This window comes from Cherax quadricarinatus, chromosome 5, assembly GCF_038502225.1.
Source record: "Cherax quadricarinatus isolate ZL_2023a chromosome 5, ASM3850222v1, whole genome shotgun sequence".
Taxonomy (NCBI): Eukaryota; Metazoa; Arthropoda; class Malacostraca; order Decapoda; family Parastacidae; genus Cherax; species Cherax quadricarinatus.
In genome coordinates, this window is record NC_091296.1 from 74,472,574 (window position 1) to 74,492,594 (window position 20,021).

General features: G+C 40.8%; 1 protein-coding gene across 1 annotated transcript in view; it reads right to left on the reverse strand.

Moving 5' to 3' along the window:
* Nucleotides 1-19,301, reverse strand: part of dlp (glypican dally-like) — a 477,280-nt gene extending 457,979 nt beyond the window's left edge. Inside the window, exon 1 of the mRNA XM_053771625.2 lies at nucleotides 18,951-19,301. Within this exon, the coding sequence (XP_053627600.1) occupies nucleotides 18,951-19,098 (148 nt within the window). The 5' untranslated portion in view covers nucleotides 19,099-19,301. The remainder of the gene's footprint in view (nucleotides 1-18,950) is intronic.
* Nucleotides 19,302-20,021: the final 720 nt, after the last annotated feature.

Genomic DNA, 20,021 nt, shown 5'->3' on the forward strand with positions numbered 1-20,021 from the left:
TGGGAAAACCGTACATTCTACTCAGCTCCTTCAAGGGCTGACACCATAACCTGCTCTAAACTCTACAAAGGCCTCGGTGCAGAAACTGTTAAGCTTTCCTGTGTACAACCCCGCCAATTCTCACTCACCCAAGTTTTGGAATTCCTCAAGCCTCTTCGATTCTCCTTCTGTAACAAGACAAAACTTTTCCACCTCTCCAGAAGCAACTTCAAGAGATTTGAGAATGGATCTCCCACTGACCTGCCATCCTAATCGCGCCAATCAACACTACCAGTATGCTGCCCTCTGTTGTTCTTCCCTGCCTGCCATATCCTGCGACTACCTGTTGCCAGCTTGTCAAGTCTGTTGGCATCCAACTTCCACAAGACCATCGCAACTGAGCCTCTTGTTCCTGTTTCTCAAGTCTGCCCCACGATCGCCTTAGCTGCTAGGTTAAGCCCTGTCTATTTCTACGACTAAGAACACTCCTCTCCACTGGAGAGCTATTCTTCGTCTGTCACGCCTTCCCCGGTCATCCCATTAGGATCCTACCTGTACTTAATCATTCATTCATTCAGCAGTGGTTCACCTGAAGTTCGCACCCTCTCCTTGAAATACAATAATGATAACATGAAGATAGATAAGCACATTTACAATTTGCAGTGTAAGCAGACAGACATGTTGCAGGAGCCAGGCTTAGGCTTGATAACAAGTACTTCCGGTAGCCTGGTATATAATATACAGAAGACAATGGTCAAAGAAAATGTAAAGTAGGCAGTCTGCCTATATTTCGTTATTTTCAAGGAGGCAAAACTTCAGGTAATTCACAGCAGTGTGTTGATGATTAACCTCGTGTGTCAACACTTGTAGAATTTTTGTTTACTTAGAGGTTGCTCATAATTTAAATTCCTCCATTTTTTTTTGATCAGGGAAACTTGGTTTCTAAGGCTTTTAATTCTAAATGTTACTGCCCTGTGGCTAAGCTTGTGTGGTTTTCGTGTAGTTTACATTAAATGTTCATCGTTGATGCGAGCCTGGAGGCTCCCAAATACCGTGTTTTATTAGTTTTCTTCGTGACTTATTCACAGGATTATAAAATTTCGTACGCTCAGCCCACTTACCTTATGAGGTCTTTAGCCTGCTGAGGGCATTTGTAATGTTAAGATATTACACTGTAAATAAAAGTTAACATAATTATATTTATTTTTATATACGTACTACCGTAAATCGTTAACCCTGAGGTTGTTGCTCTAAGTCTAAGGCAAGGCTAAGTGCATTCTAGCCTCTTATTTAACGCTACTTATCTAATCGTATTGTAATAATTTTATTTTACAGATGGCCCATTATATAAAAGATAAAGCATTAGCTCGTTACAAACTCGAGAGTCATATGAACATAACGATGCAGTAGGCCTACTGGCCCATGCTAGACAGGCTTAACTCTCACCCATTTATGTCCCCATCCAACCCATACTTAAAGGCTATCCAAAGTTCTCTCCTCAATAACGATATAGGTTTATGTAATATATATATATATATATATATATATATATATATATATATATATATATATATATTATATATATATATATATATATATATATATATATATGTCGTGCCGAATATGTAAAACTGGTCAATTAGCAAGAACTCATTTAAAATTAAGTCCTTTCTAAAATTTTCTCTTATACGTTTAAAGATATGTTTTTTTCATTAATGTTGATGTAAAAACTTATAATTTTACACCAATAGGAACTTAGAAATCTTACCTAACCTTATCATAACAAGAGCAATTTATTTTAGCCTAACCCAACTAAATATATTTTAGATTTGTTTACAATAATTTAATACTAAACAAACACAGTGAAATATATTTTTTCCGTTAGGTTCAGAATGATTTTGGCGAAATTATTGCATACACAAATTTTCACTTGTCCTATATGGCAAGATGAGCGTTGCTATTTAAGCCAAGAACGCAAGTTCTGCCTATTCGGCACGACATATATATATATATATATATATATATATATATATATATATATATATATATATATATATATATATATATATATATATATATTTCTAAACATGTGGGCATTCAAACACATAACATTCAAGAAAGCGGCTAAATGGCTACTAGTGCCACTGTAACCTTTAATAGACCTTGGATAGGTTTCGAGTGTTTTTCCTATTCCCACAGCCCGGCCTAGCCAAACTTATCTGTCAACCAGTCTGTTGCTGCTGGCGGCCAATGGCCCACGTATTAATCACAGCCTGACTGATCTGGCACCTGGTGAAGGTACCTGTCGAATTTCAGCTTGCAGACTTCTATTCTACACTTGTTACTGCAGTATTTCTGATATCTGGCAAAATGTCAAATAGCCTGGGCCCATGAATGCTGACACAATGTTCACTTATTATGCCCACGACTCCCCTACTTCTCACTGGATTTATTAAACATTTTCTCCCATCTTTCTCACTTGTCTAGTTCTGTCTTAGACTACTGCAGCTTCTTCGGCAATATTCATTATATCTGTAAATTGCTGGTAGAAGGTTACGAAAGTCATGGTTATGAGCTGTTAATAAGTGTGATTTGTCAGTCAGCAACTAAGGAACCATGTGGCAGCAGAAAGCCAAAGACAAAAAACAAAATAAAATCTAGAGCTGACAACTGCAGTGTATGCAGGACCAGTTGGCTCCTATTGTGTACACACGACCAGCTGTCCAGACGTGTGTACACACAACCAGCTTTCCAGACGTGTGTACACACGACCAGCTTCCCAGACGTGTGAACACACGACCAGCTTCCCAGACGTGTGTACACACGACCAGCTTCCCAGACGTGTGTACACACGACCAGCTTCCCAGACGTTTGTACACACGACCAGCTGCCCAGACGTGTGTACACAAGACCAGCTTCCCCATTACTGTGTACACCCTACCAACTGCCCACACCACTGTCCACCAAATCAGCTGCCATTAGTGTGCACAGCTGCCCATTACTGTGTATGTACTTATAACCAACTGACCACTACTGTGAGTACGTACGAAGAGCTACCCACCACTACGTACGTACATAAGACCACCTGCCTTCCCCTGCGTGAACAGAACCCTTTTGCCCATGACTGTGGTGCCCACCACTATGGGCGCACGTACGACCAGCTGCTCATGACTGTGTGTAAGCAATCTCCCCAATTAAACCGTTCGGAAAAAAACACCATGGGACATGTATAAGCCTTATTATATAATGTGCCGTCAAGTGGTTCTTCTGGGAGATAAGTGAGATATGTCGGCGGTGAAGGCGAAAGTGACAGAGTGCAATTTATGTTCACTTGAATACAATATGCTACTCGGAAACTTTACCCTTTGTAAGCAGCACAGCAAATGATGCTTGATGAATCTTCACGGCATTGGTTGAAGGGAAGAGGGGTGAGACAGCGGGTGTACAGAAGACGAGAGTGGAGCCCTGTGGAGGTGGTGGGAAGGTCACATGCCTTACTACATCCTATCATACCCAGCAATCACAATGGGTTAAAGATTTTATTCGGATTAGTTAACCCGGTGGTTTAACCCAGGATAATCCTCCTTTACCTCTGATATACCTCTGATGAGTTCCGAGAGGTTTTTCTACTCCCGGAGCCCAGCCATGGGCCAGGCAACAGCCTGGCCAGCCAGGCTGTTGCTGCAGGTGGCCCGCTGCCCCACATATCCATCACATATCCATCAACATATCCATCACAACCTGTTCAGTGTCCTCTTTAAGACTTGTACACTTGTAGCAGTGTTTCTGATATCTTTAAAAAAAAAAAATAGTGTACCTATCATCGACGTCGTCTTGAGCTGCGACCCACAGGACTCAACGTAAGTCCTTTAAGTTGCGAGCGAAGTATTCTATCACCTGAAGTATCGATTTTTTATAAGTTCTCCCCAACACAATCACCTAAGTGTAACAGCATGTGTAATATAAAAAAGTATTTACGAGCTTACACGGCTAGCACCAAAAGACTAGTTGATCAGGTCATCCCCAGGAAGCCCGTTCTGGGATCGGGCCGCGGGGGCACGACCAAGAAACTGTCATCTGGTAGCCTTCAGGTACCGCATATAGCTACGAAGTCATCACGGTTAATTCCCGTGGATTAAAGTTACAATTATAATTAAGCAAGAGTGAACCTTACCTCATTTTCGTATTCCTTTAGCTATGACTTTCCTAAGAATTTGCAGCCCCCACAACTCTGGCGCCCGCTAGCAGTGAGCAGCGCTAAGTGCTCTACCACACACTAAGTTTGTGATAGTGACTCAAGGTCACACCTATTTAAGCACTGACACAGTTTTAAATACGGTCTTAACGAGCCATTAAGCGGCTCATCACATGGTTGACTAGCGTCAGCTGATTTTACCTCACGAATAAATTAACAGTTGCCTACCTGTCTACTTACACAACGTCTACATATTGATGGTTCTGAGGATCACGTAGCCTTGGTGTAAATCCGGCCGAGCCGGTCACAAGCTCATCAGTTCAAGAACTCACTGCAAAGCTTTTTTCATTAATACTGACAGAATACTTAAATAGTAATTAAAGACTTGGTTCAGTTTTTGTAACATACAACACACTGACGGCAGGACAGTCCACACACACTGCTATGCTCCTGAACCATCACCACCTCACAATATTAATTAATCCACATGCGTAATACGACACATGTCTCTTCGTAACCTCGAAGAACAAATATTAAATTTTTGTAGTGATGCAGACTGGGCAGTGTGTGCGAGCAACAACGCCCGTCCTATTTGGAGGGCAGGTTAAAGACCAAAATATGTAAACGTGCAACGATCCAACTTGAATCTTCTTGCTCATAGTCACTTGTGCATGCTAACTTCAATAAATGGAGCCAAAATATGTGACGCGGCTTTGGTATGTCCCGTGATAATTTAATAATGAACAAAACTTATTCATAAACGTTTTCTTTGTCAAAGAGGATAACTTGGGTAAAGTCGACGCTCATAACAGACTCTCCTTATTTTACATACAATATCAACTTTATTTTTTATAAAGTGAGCCACGTAATCTTCAAACCATCAAAGAGGCTTGTAATGTGCAAACTGTATGACAAACGTCTTTGTGTGAATATGCAAGAGCCTCGCTCTTTGTTACAAAAGTCGGACTTCGCTTGCAAGCTCTTGTAAATACAAACCGCTCTAAATGTTGTCTTAAAATTCCTAAAAGGCACTTGACCTGGTGCCGGTCGCCGTCTATCATACTATAACGGCTAATGACCCATGTCGCAAGAATACGGAGAAAGGGAAAGGGAAAGGGGAGGTGGGTGAACAACTGTATAAGAGTTCAGAGAATGCGATGGTAAATGAGAGGAGAGAAGCTATAAAATCAAAGATGAGAAGTTATTACACTATTAGAATACTGGAAAGAAAAACAGGATTAGACGTCAGAAATACTGTTTAACGATATGCTCACTGTAGAAGTATCGCACTGTTATACAAATTATATGATGCTACTCACACAGCCGTGGAGCAAATTAGCATTACTAAGCATGTAGTTGTTCCATGGGGTCACACCAAGGCAGACGTGCGCGCAGCTAACGGATTAACATAATAATTCCCAACATGGGTCGTAAACCTGGGCGCTGAGTGTTGTACGACAACCAGCGTCAAACATACTCAAATTCTACTTCTTTAATAAGTAAGAAAACTTAAAATTTGCAAAGCGCTGAACCGAAAGGTTATTCATCAGTAGTAGTTCTGTATTATGACCACACTAACATGCACACGTATTCGTGCACGTAAAAAAAACTCCCCCTCCCTACCCGTTGAAAATTATTTACAAACTAACTCTCTGGTAAAACAATAAGTAGACACGACATAAACTATTTCAGATTTATTAACTGGAAGGGCGGAATATGTATTAAAAGTAGCAGACCGATTAAAACGATACCCTGAACTGGTGAGTTTCCCAGCCACATTAGCAAAGTTTAAAAATAAATAAACAATGATAGATGAGTTGACTGCGGTCAGGGTATATTTTAGGCAACTTGCCGCACTTACGCAATGGCCTGGTCACGCGACTCTCACCAGAACCACCACAGCCGCAGAATAGCATCATCCCACTGGATTTTTCTTTATCGGAAGGACGATCAAGCCTGTAGAACTTGTTCTTTACATTAATATAAGAATAATCTTTCCCACCCTCTTCATAATATATTAATCAGCCTTCAATACTCCTCGGAGGCTAGCCATGAGCCTAGGGCAAAATGGTACTGAATACAATGATAAATTAGACACACGTGCAACACTTGGGTATCCTTATCGAGGAAACGTTTCGCCACACAGTGGCTGCATCACTGATGAAGCCACTGTGTGGCGAAACGTTTCCTCAATAAAGATACCTAAGTGTTGCACGTGTCTAATTTATCAGCTTGTCGGTTCTCTGAACCATTCATTCTACATAAACCATACTCCCGGCCGGGGGTATGGTTTCGGCCCAATCACATGCACATATTCTGATCAAACATATTACATCTTTGGTACATCCTTCCCTGCAGCGCTGTATGACCCTTATGGATTTAGCGCTTAGTTTTGATTAATCTTTCAACATACATGAGCGTTATACTTGTGACCATGGGTCATGGGCCAGGCTTGTCTGGTGCTTACTTGATAAACCAGGCTGTTGGTGCTGGCGGCCCGCTGGACCACGTAATAATCAGAGCCTGGTTGATCCAGCACTTGGCAGAGATACCTTACGGAGTTAGCTACTACTGTTGCTGTTATGACACGCTCCTTGCGACACAATTCACAACTCAGCAGATCCGGGATCTCCTGCAGAAGTCTGTCTGGCGGCCTTTTAAAGACTTTTGTTCCGACAATATTTGTTGTATCTGCTGTTAGAAAGTTGAAGAGTCGATGTTAGTAGTTTTCTCGAATTGTACTTACGTGTGCAGATACAAGACCAGACCTTTGACTATTTCCCATAAAATATCACTAGTCTCTCAGTGAGTAAATATGATCATTCTGATATGATCGAAGTAGTTTAGATGATTTACTGATTGCGGAAGTAAAAAAATTCCAAACAAGAATATCTTTTGTTTTTAATGATGAGCACAAAATAATACTCAATAATTAAATAAAAAGAAGCAACGAAGAGTACCATTAAGAAAGTTCCTATAATACAGCCTATTATTCTCCATTCTGAGACTAGGTTTTGATGCTCTCACAGGCGGTATGGTCCTGGCACCTCTCTTTCTTATCCTCATAGTAGAAAGGAAAAAAAAAAAAGTTTTGCATTATTTAAGGATGACGCCAAAATAAGCATCAAGTCGCCTCGGAAGAAAATACTGAAAAAACTGCAGGATGATATAAGCAGTTTTCTAGTGATCAGTGGCGAACATGACGTTCAATGATGGTAAGTTTTCCGCTGCTTAAATATAGAAAATATAAATAACTTAAAAGAGACACTGTATACAAAGCTCAAGACCCACCATCAAATAGAACCAAAAAGGAACACGTGAAAGACCCGCGAGTAATCAAGTACTTTCTTTCAAAGAACATAATAAGGTAGATATCACGATAAGCCGGAAAATGACAAGGTGGAGAAATGAAAACTTTCAAAACAGGAAATGTTGCCAATGGTGATACTGTTCAGATTGTATTGTTGGTGCACTTTCGTTTAGAATCTTGTTCAGTGTTGACGGCCCCATTGATAGCTATGGTATATATATTTTTTGCTTATTTCGTGCACATAACTTTTCAATGCAGCGCTGTATGACCCTTGTGGGTTTAGCGCTTGGTTTTGATCATAATAATAATAACTTTTTGACCATATTATATTGTAGCTATTTGTTGTAAAACCACTAGATCTTGTTGGATTTGCTCACTTTTTTAACTGTGCTTAAGTTTATGTTCACCCTTTAATACAGGTACCTGTCATTTTGTAATCCTCATCTTGTAAGCTACCACGTAACGGACACAGGAGATATAACGAGGATTTCTTCGTTTTAAGTCACTGATTTGGGATACGAAACTTATTAACACAAAAATGATAGGACATTAGAATCCGCTAAAAAAAATTGTGTGATGCCAGGTGACCGCAATTTTCTAAATCTCTAAGATCTTCCCTGAATCTCAGCTCTTCACAGCATACTAATGGCCTATGTGCTGGTATTTTGCATTTTTTTTTTCATAAATATGATGAGACCGACTGCTGAGTCTTGAGAATAGTTCCAGACATCATCGTCCGATCGAAGACTAGGCCTCCTTGTTTACAGCCTGATTTATGAGGTTGTTGGTATTCGCTGCACGCGATGCTAAATAAGCACTGCTTGGCTGATAAGAAACTTGCTTCATTAACCTACCAAGTTCCGACTTCAATACAATACTTTGTCTATTTCACCAACTTTAATATAAAACTGGTGAAAACTCTTATGCTCTTTATGCAAATCAGAAAAGAGTAAATGTTTCTTTATGCGGTACTTTCTTGTTTCTCTTAATAATTCACGTTTCTGTAATGTTTTGTTTCCAATTTTGGATGCCACGTCTGAGACGGGCTCGCGGGGTCGATAATACCAGAAACCATTAACAGATATGACTGCTTGTTGCGTCTACTGCCTTGAACGGTCCTAGTAGGTATGTAATTACCTATCTGAGATCGCATGGTTGAATCCTAGCTCTTGGTCCAACCTGGTCTCCTAACCCCTTTGTGAGGCTGCTGGTTTTGCAGGGTCCGCGTATTTGTATGTGCCTGCTTGTCTGCTGAGGTAAAAAAAAAAATGTGCACGTCACAAGTTTCATGTAATATTGCGTGCAACTGTGGAATGTGTAATGCATTTATTTTAAGTTGGTGTGTGTAATTACCTTAAAATCTGTTGGATTATTTTTGTAAAACTGCAGTTTGAGTTAGTTTTATATCACACATGTAATGGCTAATAAGCTAACCAGTAAGTGTTCATCATATTCGAGTGTGACAGTGCATATTAATCATAAACATATACACGTTAATATTATCATATAATTCATTACCATATATACCCTATTATCACACTGAACATTCATTAGCATTTATTCCTGAATATCTCCATGTTAATCAATAAACCCTCAGCTATCTCCAGGAAAAATCTGGATAGGTTTCTTAACCTAATTTTCAATCAGGACTGCTGTGCGCGCTGCTAGCACAGACAGCCTATTTGATCATGCCATCAACCTGGAGACCTAATACAGGTCTGGACCGCAGGAGCGGTGACCCTCGAAATCATCTTCAGATAACCTTGAGGTAACTTGCACTATTGAACATTTGCATAAAAACTGCTACATCAGAATACAGAATATTACAAACAGCTATCAGCAAAGTTGTCCAGTGGGCAGAGGAAAATAACGATGTTAAACAGAGACAAATTCCAACTATTTACATGAGGAAAATTCGAATACTCAAAACAAGCTCAGGATACCGAACTCACGTCAGACACAACTCGTTTTAAACGCACATGTATTGAAAATAATGAAAATACCCATGTGAGCATAAACAGGCATGTTTGGCATACCTGTGAAAGGTTTGAAGAGTTTTACTACCCTCGCAGTCTAGCCTGGGGTCAGACTTTTTTTGCTGGTTGCCAGTTCAACTAGTCTGTCGTTAGCGGCCCGCTGGTTCACATAACCAAGCTGATCTTGTGGAAGTAGTGATCCGGTTTCCAATTGAAATATTGTACACTTGTTCCGGTAATATATGATAATTGCTAGTAGCAGGTTGAATAGTCTTTGACCACGGATGTTGATAAGTGTTCTCTTACTGAACCCATGGCGAGATATGGGAGGAATTGCAAAATAAACCCAGTGATGAGCAGGGGTGCGGTGGGGATAATAAGGGAACACTGTATCAACATTCGTGGTCCCAGACTATTCAACATCTTACCAGAAGATATCAGAAACACGGCTGGGACAAGTGTAGAAGCCCTCAAGAGGAAACTGGACAAGTATCTTCATCAGGTGCCAGATCAACCAGGCTGTGATAGATATGTGGGGTAGCGGGCCTCCAGCAGCAACAGCCTGGTTGACCACGCTAGCACCAGACGAGTCTAACCCATGGCCGGGCTCCGAGAGTACTGAAAATCTCGAAACTCTTCAAAGGTATGGCGCTCTTGGTTTTCAGTGGGTCTATTTTACACTTCCAAATCTTTCGACTCGAGTGCATTATGGTAGCGTGTAGATCTGAGACTAGGCGCTCAAGTATCTTACATGTACATATTTTCAGGTACATGTATCTCTTCTTCCCTCCAGGAAGTAATTTTCAGGCAGCTACGAGAACATGCACAAGAGCTTGACTGTGAATGGACGAATGAATTTAAAAATAACGAGAAATATCAAACTAATTGCGATATCTTTCACTTACTAGGAAAATTAATTTTAAACGTTAATTTTCAACACTGTTATGTCTAAGGCTTTCCTTCTGAAAACCTAGATCAAAACAGAAAGCCGAAGTGGAACAATGGATGCGACACTATGCTAATGAAATGCCATACTAGCAAGGTAGTACGGTTACCTGAATTTATTATTACATTCGTCAGAAGGGCTAAACCTTTAGTGGTCATACAATGTCTGTGGGGGGATAGGACAAACGCCCACGCAGTGGGCTTTATGGAGCACACTGCGTGGGCGAAACTTCGTCCGCAAGAGATTTCATAATACGCAGTCCTTTACTATTGTCTGTATCTCATGTCATTACCTATTCAACTCAAGTCAGTTAGATGTCTATTGGCAATCACCCTTTGCTTGATTGGAAGACGTTAGAAAGTCTTTGAACCTTTGTTAATAATTATACCCCTGCCATTCACGGAGGATATTTTACAGTCTACCATGCCTTCCACTATTGTTAGGAATCATCATCATAATGTAGAGAGAGGTGTGGCGGGTAAAATCTATTATGTAACACTATGGGATATTCACTGAGCTTCACTCACACATTAAACTATACACTGAGAGATATGAATCATGATATTTGAAGGAGGTACCGTATACGAAGACTTCTCTACACAAAATATTTTGTGGGACTTCATGTATGACTATCGAAAACTTGACCTTAGAAGGCGATGATCCAGGGAATTGTAGCTCTCATACTACAATATTAATGTGATCAAACCCGACTGCCTACCATGTTAACGAATTGTTAACATAGGTGGGAAAAAACTATGAACGTGTTATACTATAAGAGGACTGGCTGTACTGAGGTCTCGCGTTACACTAGGAGACGCCATGCACTAGTGCGGTGTATCAACAGTCATCACACAGCAACTTCAAAGCAGTCACCGCGGGATTTAATTTAGCAATGCCACACTGTCGGTGCCTTTATCACCAAGTGTTCTCGAGCCAAGTGAATAAGACCACATTATTACGTGTATTATTAATAACAATACCTCAATTATAACTATTATCCATAATATTTTTATTGTGAATGCTAATACTAGTACCACTGAAATGCTTGTGACGGACTTCAAGGTTAGTTTTACTCTCGCTGTCCATTCTTGGGCCAGACTGCAGCAAGTGGCTGAAATTTTTATCGCAAAACGTAAAACAAACACCTCCAAAATATTAAGAATGTCAACTGAGAAAATGTCAACACTAACGCAGCATATGATGCAAAAACACATTATTCAATTCAATTCAAAGTTTATTCTCTATAAGGATTACAATGCTGAGTTTACAGAATTTGGTTATTGTGTGGTTTACATGTAGTAAAATAATAATTACAGAGTGTACCACTAGAACACCTAGCATGGCTAGGCATTTCGGGCAGACTTAAATTAAATCTTAAGTTTAAAATATTACAAAATTATGAGGTAAGTTGGTATTATGGCTAAGTGACTAAATACTAGTTTGTGAGTTTAGCAATGTGAATGCTTTTGTTTTGGCACTATACATAGTTTCAGTATTGGAGTATCACAGGCCAACTTATGACTAGTTAAGATTCATTATTTTAAGATTGAGATTTATATTTCTGCTTATGGTCAAATGGGTGAGTGAGTGTAAGTGTTAACCACCAGGTGGTATTCGTGTAATTAGTTGACAGGGTGTATCAGGGAGATAAGATGTTTTCTGATGGTAGTTTTGAAGGTGATGAATGTGTCTGCAGTTTTAGAATTTTCAGGTAGGGTGTTCCAGATTTTAGGGCCTTTGACATACATTGAATTTTTGTAAAGGTTTAGTCGGACACGGGGAATGTCATAGAGATATTTGTGTCTGGTGTTGTGCCTGTGGGTTCTGTCACAACTATCAAGAAAGCGTGTTAGGTCAAGGTTAATATTGGAATTTAAGGTCCTGTAGATGTAGATTGCACAGTAGTAAGTGTGGATGTACTGAACAGGGAGTAAGTTTAAATCTATGAAGAGTGGGGGGGGTGTGTTGCCAGGGATGGGATTTAGTGATTATTCTTACTGCGGCTTTTTGTTGGGTTATTATTGGCTTTAGGTGTGTTGCTGCAGTTGAACCCCAAGCACAGATAGCATAGGTGAGGTATGGATATGTAAGTGAATGGTATAGTGTGAGAAGGGCAGTTTGCGGCACGTAGTATCGTATCTTGGAGAGGATCCCAACCGTTTTGGATACTTTTTTGGTTATGTGTTGGATATGGGTGCTGAAGTTCAGGTTGTTGTCGAGGTATAGGCCTAGGAATTTGCCCTCATTATGCCTGGCAATTAGAGTGTTGTCGATGCTACCAAACATAATGTAGCAGGTTTTGTCAGTGTTAAGCGTAAGTTTATTGGCTGTCATCCAAGTCGATATTTTAATCAGCTCTTCATTAACAATGGTGTTGAGGGTGGCAAGATTAGGGTGAGAGATGACATAAGTCGTGTCGTCAGCAAAGAGAATGGGGGTCAGGTGTTGAGATACGTTTGGGAGATCATTGATGTATATGAGGAAGAGCAGGGGACCAAGGACACTTCCCTGCGGAACTCCAGTATCAAGTGGCTGTGTTGTTGATGCTGTGTCTTTAATGGTGACATACTGATACCTATTAGTAAGGTAAGATTTGAAATATGCAAGTGCATGGCCTCTTATACCATAATGGTCAAGTTTGTGGAGTAGGATGCCGTGGTCTGTGTGAAAAGCTTTTCTTAGGTCAATAAAAATTCCTAGTGGATATTCCTTATTTGCCAATGCTGTGTAAAGCAGATCTAGCATTTTTATGATTGCATCGTTAGTGCTTTTATTTTTCCTGAACCCAAATTGGCATGGGTTGAGTATGTTTTGTGCCGTTATAAATGAATATAGTCTCCTGTGCACGAGTTTCTCAAAGATTTTGGATAGCAATGGTAAGTTTGATATTGGCCTATAGTTGTTTAAATCTGTAGGGTCACCACCTTTATGTATTGGTGGAGGGTAAACTTACTTCTATTTGTAATTTTCATTGGAATACTTCCCTCTTTTCCCCTTATATATCATCTACGTGACAGGTAACCATGAATACAACAACTGTATACCAGAAATCCTCTCGTACCTCAAGCACCCAGTCCCTATCTATCCTGTCTAGTCCCTTGAGTATTTTGATAGTTATGATCATGTCCACCTTGGTGCTCCACTCTTCTAGGGTTAGTAGACTGAATCCTTTCAGTCAAGACAGGAAACAGAAATCAGATCTGGAAAATGTACAAGAATAGTTTACTGCCAGTAGTTTTTTTTTTTCCTAAATTCCGCCCCATCATACAAATTATATATAATCTTACCTGTGTTTTACCTGTGATTAGTTTCAAGGGATCATCCACCACTGAAGCCCGGCCCTCCTAATGACCACCTGGTCAACAAGGCTGTACTAGTGGTTATTATGATTATGTGGCTTGTAAGCCCACATAATCATCAACAAGCTGATCTTGCACCAATAGAAGCAACTGAAAACTTCTTCTGTTCCGACAGTATGTCTGATATATCCTGGTAGTATCGAAACGAAAAGACATGATTATGCATGTAGCACTTGGGCCTGATTCCTGGAATACCATTTTATAAAGAAATGCAAAATGCAATTAGCACGTGCACTCAAGTGTTATTACGAGGAAGGGCTTTGATTCAAGTGAAATTCCAGAGGACTTAAAATTAGAAGACAGCCCCTCTTCACTAAGGCAGCAGAGCGATTGCAAACAATTACAGACCAGCAGCACTAGCAACACATATAAAAGTCTTTGCAAGGATGCCAAGATGCCACCCTACTGATCTCATGGAAAAGCATGAACTGCACAACCCAAGTTAAAATGGATTTAGAACAGGAAGTTCATGCCTATCTCAACTATTAAATCATTGTTACAAAATAACTGGAACTAAGAGGAAAACCAAAAGTAGATCTACACGGGTTTTGGAAAGGCGTTTCACAAATCGACAATGGAATAATAGCCCATAACATGCAGTCAAGGGGTATAACAAAAAAGTTGGGAAGTGGATTTTTTTTAAATTTCTAACAATCTGAACGTTGTGATAATTAACAAAACAAAATTTAGTACCACAGTTCAGTACCACAGGTAAACTTTAACGTTTCTCATTACCATAGCAGACATAAAAAACACTAAAACCGGTTTAACAGCAGCATTTACGAACGATACCAAAATACGCATGAAAGTCGTCCCAGTAGAAAATACTGAAAAATTACAATTATGTTTCAACATAGTCCTCCATTAGAAAAATGAAAATAACATATGGTGACAAATTTCAACTGCTTAGATTTGGGAAGAATCAAGAACTCAAAACAAGTACGGAGGTAGAACATCTTACAGAACTTAGAAAAGGATAAAAAGACACCCAGGAATAAAAATGCCAGATCTCCCATTTAGAGAATATAAAGCAAATGCAGCGAACGCCAGAAAAATGGGAGTGGCTAATGAGAACAAGATAAATAATGCCAGTGATAGTAATATTTAAAGCGCTTATGCTCTGTCTAACAACTCCGTTTAAGGAATGCTATCAGAGCTGGAAAATGTGCTGAGATCGTTTACTACCCGCAGAGTCAATAAAGCACCTAAACTCTGGGAATGTCTCAAAGTGCTTGAAGAGAATAAATATTGGAGGGCCAAGTCTCAAACCTACACACTACCATAACTTACCGTGAGAGAGAGATGGAAAAATAAAAGAGTGTCAGCCTCCATGGCCCAAGACTCTTCAAACTTGCAGTAAGTCTTTACGAAGTTTTATGACTATTTCCGGAGAGTGCCCAATTAACCAGGCCGTGAAGCTTATGTGTGTCAGTTTGCTGCTAAAAGCAACATCCTAGTTCAAGAGGCAATTAACAAAGATGCCTGGTCAAAGGCCGTGTTGAAAGGGTTTAAAAAAAAAAAACTTGAAACCGGTCACATGTTTAAGTACAATTATAGAACATTGTCAACATCCGTGGTTCAAGACTCTTCAACCTTCTACAAGTAGACATAAGAAATATTGCAGGAACAAAAGAAGAGATTTTCATGAGGAAAATGTATCACTTCCTTCAGGAAATGCCACACGAGCCAGATTGTGACTGTTATGTAATCCTGTGGGCTACTGACAGCAACAACCTCTTTGATTTGGCATCACACCGGGCTAAGTAGGTAGAATCACCCTGGAAACCAGTCACGGGTATGTCTTTATTCCTCCCCCTCCCCGGTCACTTGACGCATCAGTCTCAAGCGTGTGCACATTTTTAACTCAATGTTTCCCACCGTACAGCATTTTTAACCAAGAACATTTTTCATGAATGATTTATGATTTCAAGACACCACATAAACTGCAAGGAAAACGTCACTCTCCAACATAATTGGATTTTGAGCACTAAACCTGCCAGAGAAATCTGCGTTATGTTGGGAAATACCAACTCTTCAACAACACCAACACCAACACCCTCGTTTGCTAACGATTATATTATTCACCTGCATTTACAACATTATCTCGCAGATAATAAACCAATTAAATTTATAATCTTAGTTGTAAAACAACCATAATGTGGTAACATAAATCATTTATCATGTGTTTAAGGGGGGAGGGGAAGACATTTTTTGATCAATAAGCTTTTTAGAGGGTGCCTTTTTTAAAAGTCGAGTACTGGAGTTTGTGGTGGTCTGCTAAGCAGGAGGTACTCTACATATGGAAGGTTATACTAGGGAGGTAACAGACTGCACTGCAGGTGATAATTATACTAACAGTGATAGACTACTTATACTGAGTGACGAAAATGTGTACATGGTTTGTGTGGAGAAACTTGTATATCACACCTCATGATGTTATATTTATTTTTAAGGGGCGGACTGCTAAAAGCCAGCGGAAGGCCTCGGGCATATGACCTAAGAGATTGAAAGTTTTCATATCCCTAAGACCAGCGTCAGGAGTATTTTTTCCCCATTTTCCCGACAGAACAAAATACTACCATCCCATGACTCAGGTCTACTAGAGGAAATCATAGACACTACAAGAAATATTATAATCATAAGTGCTAAACCCACAGGGGTCATACAGCGCCAAGGGAATGAGAGGCAATTGGGTTCGATTTCAAGTAGGGGAGGACAGGTCAAATTCCTTTTATCAAGGGCTCCCTCATCAGCAAGAGTGATGCGGTAACCTCTACTAGAAAAGTGATAAACTGTACTAGACGGGTAGTAAAATGTGCAACGTAAATGGACGCCTACACAAGGAAGCTCGTAGATAACAAATAGCTTGGGTGTGATGGTTATGTGGACCAGCAGGTCACTAATACTGTAGCAACATCCTGGTTAAATAGGCAATCAACAAGAAAACCTGGCCAAAGCCGGGCTTCGTAGCCCTCGAAACCTGTCACAATAATCACAGGTATACCAAAGAGGCAGACTGTACTAGGAAGTATTCTGTACTAGGGAAGTAGACTAATACGAAGGTAGATCGTGTTAGGAAAGAAGTAGGCTCTACCAGGAAGGTGAGCTACTAGAGAGAAGGTAGGCTGTATAGCGAAGGATGTAGGCTGCATAACGAAGGATGTAGGCTGTATAGGGAAGGATGTTGGATGTACTGGGAAAGAGGTAGGCTGTGCTAGGAAGGTAGGCTGTGTCGGTAAGGAGGTAGGTTGTGCAGGAAAGTGATAAATCGCTTCCAGGCCTGCCATGGGTTCGCGCCCAACTTGTTGTGATTTGTTTGCAATCGTTTTATTACGATTTAGTGAGTCAGCTAGGAGGTTGAACTAGGGCAGAGGTATGCTGTACGAAGTTAATAGGCTGTACTGAGAAGGTACGCTGTAGTGGAGAAAGTGGCAGGCTGTACTAGGAAGCTAGTCGGCTGTATTAGGAAGCTGACAGGCTATACAAGTTAGCTGGTTAAGTTCTCCTAGAGGTAGGCTACACAAGAATGACGCAATAACGCATGAGGACTCTTTGGGCTTATCCTAGGTTTAACCTACATAATTTATCACCAGTAGCAATTACGTTTACTACAACCATTATATAAATGTATAATTATATGTAAAACCAAGTGTAGCGAACATGAATCAAGCTTATCTAATCTTTAGGACTGGTATGTGCTATTGGTTACGCTATTCACCTTATGAACTGTACCTCAACAAGGGCAAGGCTGTCTTGCTTACGTGCAGCATATAATATTAGGCTGATAATAGATAAGCACAAATGGCGCCATTTACGAAGTAAACACATTTTAAGGAAACAATACAACACAAGAAGGCATCTGTTTATTTACATATACAAGAGGCTGCGGTTAAACCCATAAATCATGAAGTGTCTGGGAAATGAGATACTCTATTTGATCCAAGAACCCATCACAGACATTAAGACACTCCCTTTGAAGGGAAAAAGCAGATGTAACCATTGCCGTCTTGTGTATCAGGAGCATTGATATGAAGTTTTTAGACAGCTACATAGGCTGTCTAAACCCATAAAAGGTCTTACAGCGCCATGGGAATGGGAGGAGAGGAAATCAGGTTTGATCCGATTAAGGTATTGGTAGCTCCAATTTCTTACACCAAAAGCTGTTAAGCATCAAAATACTCCCCCCCCCCTCCATTTATGGGGAAGCTTTGCGAAATGTCAAGATGTTAAGTGATATATTACACTCAATGTTAGGCGATGGCATTATTAGTGTAGATTTCTTGAGTTTAAGTTCAGACCAGACTATTTGGGGATGTTACACATTCACTTATGTACGGGATGAATACAGAGCACCAGTAAGCAGGGATATAAGTGTTGGCCGGGTCCCAGTAACGGGCCCACAGGAACCACTAAGCGGGTCTTTATAGAACTAACACCCTCGCCAATAGTATATTTTCCTTGACGTGAAGAATACCTCCAACACCATTTGCTCTTCCCTACCCAACATTTTTCTTTCTCTTGTTTATTGTTGCAGTTTCCTAGAGAACTTAATGAAAAATTGACAATAAAACACTGCTATCTACCTACCTACTTACCTGAAGTCTACCTGGAGGTCGTTCTTAGTCAATGCCTCCGCGGCCCAGTCCTTGACCATGGGAATGGTCAAGGACTGATCCAAGGAAGTTGAAGGTAGCTGAAATTCCTATGAGCAAGAGCCCTTCACCAGCATTAAGGTGCCACCGTGGGAAGGTCATTTAACCAGGTTCTTACTTAATCCTAAGTAGACCTCTTAATTGAAGTAGATAATGATGCTAATAATTAGCCTTGGAAAGGTGTCTAATTACGATGACAATAATTAGTGCCACTGTGCTGAGGTTTAAGTGGGCTCGGGTGCCGTGCTGTGCTAGTCTGTTAAAGGTGCTGTGCTAAGGTGAGTAACACGAACTCTACAAAGGATGACTCGGCAGCTGGTCTACATTAGTGGTGAGTGTCACCAGCTGCAAGATGGTGAGCAGTGAGCCACACACACGTAGCGTAAGCTAATGGAGCAATAAATGCTATAATTTCTGTACTCTGCGAGGCTCAGAAAAACGGAGAGATGTTGGAGGTGAGAAGAGGGAGGTAAGGTACCTAAGAGCATGTTAATTAACCTGATCAGGTACCTGGAAATGGGATGATGCCTCACCTGGTATTGGTTGCTGTGGCACGGCATCCTTGAAGCCCTGGCGGCGGTATACGGTCTTGACGACGGCGCAGGATTCAGTGTTGGCGGCGGCCGCCACCTCCAGCATCACCACCACCGCCACAATCCACACAAGCTCCCTCCTAGCCATCTCCAACACTACACTCACAAACACCCCACTCAGTGTTAGTGGGGGGAAAGAAGGGAGGTGTTTCCCGTCGTCGAACTCTGGAGAGCTCGATTCTCCTTTCCACTAGCAAGGGGACACACACACTACACTTTCATTTTGGGTCTGAGGGACACAGAGGCTCCGGCTGCCACACCAGACAACACACGACTCCCTGACACACGCTGCCGGCTGCTGCCTCACACACTCGCACTCCTCGTACCCTTCCACTCTTATTTTATCTCCAACATCACTACGTACATTCTCATCAGACAAGTAGATACACGAATAGTAGCCTCACTATGCGAAATGACCAACAGAATGGCTTATATCTCTGCCACTAACCATTATTAAAAATCGATTTTTGGTTGTGTGTGCGGCCGGCAGCAGCATGGAGGTCCCCCCTCCAGGAGCAGCTGTTCCGTTTTCCACCCTTACCATCTGTATCCTAATTCTCTTCACTACAAACAAATTACTTTCAAAATTTCAGTTTTAATCGATAATAAGCATACATGAGTTCTAAACTGAGAGACTGTACTTAATTGATGCATTTACCACATTTTCAAAGCGTATTAAAAGGCAATGATTGCAAATGGATGGCTCCATAGGAGAGAAGTAGCCAGGGTAGGGAAGGATCGATCTCAACTAAAGGAAAAAAGGGACCGCAGAACAGCAGTATAGCAAGGATACACTGTACGTGGCGCCACGACCTTAACCACTCATTTGACGCACGCGCTAATATCTTCCCTCTGGCGTTACTCTGCAGGATTGACTCAGAAACACACGGTCAACAGATTAACCTCTTTGAAAGGGGAGCCTTGATACCCATAAAAGTGCTCTTGATCCAAAGAAGTGGAGCTACCTCACCCTGTAGCCACTGTGCCTTCAGTTCCCCAGGCGTTGTATGT